General features: G+C 39.1%; 1 protein-coding gene across 1 annotated transcript; it reads right to left on the bottom strand.

Annotated features, from left to right (window-relative positions):
• Positions 1-4464: 4464 nt before the first annotated feature.
• LOC106770093 lies at positions 4465-5275 on the bottom strand. Its single transcript, XM_014655919.1, has 2 exons — positions 5047-5275; positions 4465-4880 (listed from the first exon to the last, which is right to left on the bottom strand). Exons 1-2 carry the CDS (start codon positions 5273-5275, stop codon positions 4465-4467), a joined length of 645 nt encoding a protein of 214 aa, XP_014511405.1.
• Between the last annotated feature and the right edge of the window lie 607 nt (positions 5276-5882).

Raw genomic sequence — 5882 nt, 5'->3', positions numbered from 1 at the left:
GATTACGAGAGCTGATTTTGTGTTTTGGACACAAAGTTCAATAGAGGGAGCCCTCTTTTTGTTCACAGCGGACCAGGTTATGAAATTTCTGATGTTAAGTTGAGTTAATTTAATTTTAGGGTTGATAATAATGTTCTTTGACGAGATCATGGAGATAAGAGACAATTTTCAATACTTCACTCTACTTCATTTATTCCAAGAAACCATAAACAAAGTTTTATTTAAATATAAAAATAATAGAAATTGTGGTTGTGTAGTGTGGTTCGCACCGATATTGGGTGGTTAATATTACAACTACATCCATTAATGTGAACTTCTACTGTAATATCATGGCCATGGTGCTGAACCTCGAAGACAACAATTACTACTGACTTCTCTGCTGCAGATGTCTTAGCACTTCATCCAACTTTATGGAATCACAAACGTGGATCATTTCCTCCCTCTTGGGGTGTCCAAACATCACCTCCCACACTATAAACACATTTTCATAACAATTTCAATTCAAAACCATTGGATTCATGCACACACATTACCAAGAATGACCATGGTCCTCTACGTTCAAAATTGAGGGTCCTACTGTTCAGGTTTGTGTCCAAATCCTAGATTTGTCTTTGGTAATCATTTACCAACCTCTGGTAAAAGATTGCTACTGACTTCTCTGCTGCAAATGTCTTAGCACTTCATCCATATGAATAAAACATAAAGTTTTATCTTACACTTGGTTTTCTTGAAGCCATTGGACCTGCAGTGATAACAATGCCCATAAAATAACTTAGGTTTCGCTTAAAAAATAAACCTCTCTATTGGAGATTAGGTTAGAGTAAGTCCATTGTTGCACTTACCCCAAAAATAGCAAAACACTAGCAACAACGAAATACGCAATGGTACAGGGCAAGCTTCTTCATTGCACACCAAGGATGCCCGAGACACCCACAACGACCCACACAACTACAGTGATTATCCGAGAATGAGAACACCCTTTCACACTGAGAACGCCTGAGAGAGCGAGAGAACGAGAGCAGGAAAGCGAAAATGATGATGACAGAACGAGAGCACCGTCAGAGCAAGATTGAGGAAACCGTGAAAATGAAACAATGAAAGAGAGCGCGAAAAGAAAAGTCATTCTCTTTGCTTTCCACTTTTGCCCCTAACTTCATTTAAAAACTCATTTCTTTTTTTAATATCACGGCCAATCAACAAACGCCATCTGGCATTGTCAAAACCGTGTCAAAAAACGGTGTTAACATATCATTTTCGTTAGGTTTAATATTCAATTCTTATAAAATGGAAACAGAGGTTGAAGTGTTAACATATCATATGAATTGATGCATGATTTAATGAGTATATAATTGATGATTTTAATTGAGTGTTGAAGTATGGTATGTTGTTTGTGTGTATAACATGTTTGATATCTGGTATGAAATTAGTCTTAAATCTGCTGAACTTAGTAAAATTTTGTAACTGTAACCGAGAGTCATTAGGACTGTTCGGTTTTCCCCAATACGTTCGGTCTTGGCTGAATCTCCTTTTGTAGGGAATCAGTTGATGACCGATCGGTCTTGTAAAAGATTATATTAATTGTCTTATTACTTAGTTTAGTCTAGCCCTTCCAAACAAACTAAGAAAGTTTCCCTCTCGGTTTTAGTGTGTATATATATATATATATATATATATATATTAAAAACGTTCAGTCATAAACTGAGCGTTCGATCATTTACGTGCTCGGTCTTAGGAGACACTCGGTCTTGAAGTGCTTGGTCTTATATTAATAATATTTATTGTTGAGTGGTCGGTTCTGTACTGACACTCAGTCTTGAAGTGTTCGGTCATAGACTAGCATTTCTGTTGTTTAAAGTGCTCGGTCTTATATTAATAATATTTATTGTTGAGTGGCCTGTTTTGTACTGACACTCGGTCTTGAAGTGCTCGGTCATAGACTAGCACTCCTGTTATTTAAAGTGCTCGGTCTTATACTAACACTTGATTTCTCAAAGAGTGTTCGGTCTTGTACTAGCACTTGGTTTATTGAAGAGAAGTTCTTTGATTTTAAATCATTTGGCCAACGTAGTAAATAGTATTCGTTTTCCCTAAACTTAACCTATTGTTGACCGTTCGGTCATTCCCATAAATTAAATATATCTTATAAGATTTGCTCAATCTAAAATAATATTCGGCCCCCTTCAGTGTTTGACCATTCGATCACTTCCTAAAGTTCCTTTTTATATTCGGTTTTGTCCTCAGTATTTGACCGCTCAGTCATTTCTTTAAAGTACTTTTTATATATTAAAGAATTATTTCTTAATAAGACTGTGTGTTATACTATGGGATTTGGATTATATGGAATGAGAAAGATGAGGAATATTATGATCATTTTAAGAGAATTCCAAGGAGGAATGTCTCATTATTGAAATTGAATGGTAAAGTATGAACATGGCTAAGTTAAGTTGTCGCTTATCCTGATATTCCGTGATTACTCCTCCTCATGTAGAGGAGGGTAACTCATACGTGGGAATGGCAGGAGGTCCTTTAGCCTCAGAGTACTTCAATACCGAGGTAGCTCCACTGGACTAACCTCGGGTGGCGGTCTGTTGAGTGTATCCCAACCAGGTCCACCCGAGTGCAAAAGCGTCGTAACTACATAGTTCATATTGTCCGGACAGTGTCTAAAGTGGTTGGCTATTATGATTTATGCGTTCGGTTTTGATTGATATACTTGTATAATGAGTGTGTGATTGAAATATTGATTTGGAGCATTCAGTTGTCATGTTTTAATGTATGTTAGAATTGATTAATTAAATTACATAAGCTTACCCATCTTTTCTGTCATGTCTATGTTGTCGTTCGGTATTTGTCGTTCGGTTGTTCTCTTCACTGCAATGATCATCCAATGGATGTGAGCAGAAGGTGATTTCGAAGATTCCATGGAAGAAGCCTTGCAGACCGTACAGCCTAAGGATAGCGTAGGACTGTCTGGTCAGTAGAATTGTACATAACTTTATTGCCTGTAAAACAGTTCGGTGTATATAACCTTTTGTAAAGTCGTTCGGTATAAGCCTATTTTGTAGTGTCGTTCGGTCTTAAGCTACAACCTTGACCGTTCGGTCTAAATGTATATATGCTATTATATTGGCTATTCCTGTACAGTTTTACATTCTATATGGAATTTCATGTTCCCTTTTCTTTACTTGCTCCTTCCCCACTGTTCTTTATTATTGTTTTTGTTAACTCCTAAAATAAATTATTATTTTCAATCTATATTTATTGGGATGTTACAATCACTATTGTTTATTAGACTATCTATTGATACTAGTATTAGCATTAAGAATAAAATGTATATGTTTCAAACGTGAGAAAAAAAATTGATAAATTAAAGAAAAATAAGGCTTGTATATTATATATAAGATAATGTTATACTTATGATTTTTAAGAGATAAGAACTAAAAGGGGGTGTTTTGTAAGAGCAGCCAGATGGTATGGTTAGGTTAGAGATCTCAATAGTTATTATAGATAATATGATCACTAATAGGAAATGACAATATATCAGTTCTTTTTTTGTTAAAATTAATTTTATTATTTATAATGTTTACATTTGTTAAATGTAACTTAAACAAGTTTTGGAGAAGACTGTTGCTCCATACAGCTGATCCAACAAGTCATCTATTCTCGGCAGCGGATACTTGATGGTCAGCTTGTTCAATTGTCTATAATCAATAATAGTTGAGGGTTGCCATCCTTCTTCTTGACCAACAACACTGGAGCCCCCCCACGGTGAGGCACTTGGCTAAATGAATTTCTTCTCCAGTAGCTCTTCAATTTGCTTCTTTAACTCAACTAGTTCTGCTGGAGCCATTCGGTAAGGTGCTATTGATATCGGTCCTGCACCCGATACCAAATCAATAGAGAATTCAACTTCTCTCGACGGAGGTAAGCCTGGCACCTCTTCTGGAAAAACGTCCTGGAACTCCTCAATGACCGAACGGTTTCCTGCCGAACGGTCTCCTTCATTCACGTCCATGTGCGTCAGTATCAGGAAACACATGGCACCTTCAATGAGGTCCTCTCGGACTTGACCGAGCGTCAGGGATAGCTTCTTTTCTTCTCTCGGGAAAATCAACTTCTTCTTCCCACAATCAATAAGGATGTGATTCTAGGTTAATCAATCCATCCCTAAAATTACCTCTAAGTCTTGATGAGGCAAACAAATGAGATTCACCTTAAACTTGTACCTCTCTACCACAATAGGGCATCTAATGCACACGGTAGATGTTCTCACCTCTCCAACTGTTGGGGTTGGCACCACCAAATCAAGTTGCATCTCTCTCTCAGCCAAACCCAACCTATCAACGCATGCCTTCGAGATGAAGGAATGTGTTGCCCCCGAATCAAACAATACATAACAGGGAATTCCATACAACAAGCAAGTGCTAGTGATGAGGTTACCTGAGTTGGATGCTTCAGTTTCTGTTATAGCATACACTCGGCCCGCTGCCTGCGATCGGCCACCTCCCTGTTGGAATCTTCCAGCATTTGGTGGCCTTGAGAACGCTCGGTTTCCCATATTGCAATCTCTCCCCAGTGCCCGTTCTTGTTACACCGAACCCAGAACCGGGAGTTCCCTTGTTGAGGGCACTCGTTCTTGAAATGGGGTCCTCCACATATATAATAGCTCACGGCCCCCTGTTGACCGATCTGTCTTGCATAATTAATAGGCCAGACGACCAATCCAGACGGACCTGAGGATGGCATGGGCCGAGAGTAGGGAGTCTTTATGGAACCGAGATTGGTCCTAGAGAAGACAGGTCCTTTGCAGCTCGGCTGTTGTTGCTTCTTACGCCGCTCGGCTTCCATCATATTCTTCTTCAGTACCTTAGCCCTCTCCACTAAGGCAGGAAACTTCTAGATACAATGACTGACAAACACTGGTTTTAAAATCTTCTCTTAAACCATTTTCGAATTTCCGACATTGTCATTCTTCATCCATCTTCATGGTATAAAATCTCATTAGGTGTTTAAACCTATTGGCATATTCTGATACGCTCATCCCACCTTGCACTAGTTGAAGGAACTCCACCTCCTTGGCGAACCGAACGCTATTTGGGAAATATTCTTCATAAAACTTCTTCTTGAATATTTCCCATGTAATAGGGGTATGCTCGTCCTCCAGCAGCATCTTAGTACTATTCCACCAGTGACCGGCCTCTCCAGTCTGTAGATACTCGGTAAAAGCAAGTCGGTTTTCATCCCCACACCTCTTAGCATCATATATTCTCTCCATATCTCGCAGCCAATGGTCGGCCTCATCCGCACTGCACTTCCCAGTAAACTTTGTCAGACGGTGTTGCAAAAAGCTCTCCAAACTCCATTCGGTCTGGTTGTTTGAAGAGGAACCGAACGGTCTGCCGGTCTGCCAAACTACATCCCGCTCGTCATTAACTCCACCATTTGTCTCTGAGTTGCTTCCGCTGATGCACTAGCAGCCTCTAAGTTCTGCAGAGCGATCGTATTCTGTTGTGCTAGGGTGGCTTTCTACTGAGTAAGATTGGCATTTTGCTGTTGAAGCGCTGCTAGGACAGACTCCAACAAGTTGTTGTTGCTAGATGAGTCCCGATCGGTAGGCTGAGGAGGAGGTCTTGGAGCCATCTTTTGCTTTCAACAGAAAGAAAGATCCATCACTTATTATAAAAGGCTAGATTCTTCACTAACCAAACAGTTGAGTACACAACACAAGCATAGCATACTCCTAACCTACAGGCATTCTAAGGATAAAACTGCTCGGATACCATTAATGTAACATCCTAATAAATATATAGATGGAAAACTATAATTTATTCTAGGAGTTAACAAAAACAATAAAGGAGAACAGTGATGAATAAACAAGTAAA

The sequence above is a fragment of the Vigna radiata genome, chromosome 8, assembly GCF_000741045.1.
Source record: "Vigna radiata var. radiata cultivar VC1973A chromosome 8, Vradiata_ver6, whole genome shotgun sequence".
In the NCBI taxonomy this organism is placed as follows: domain Eukaryota; kingdom Viridiplantae; phylum Streptophyta; class Magnoliopsida; order Fabales; family Fabaceae; genus Vigna; species Vigna radiata.
This window is presented reverse-complemented; position numbering and strand designations above follow the sequence as displayed.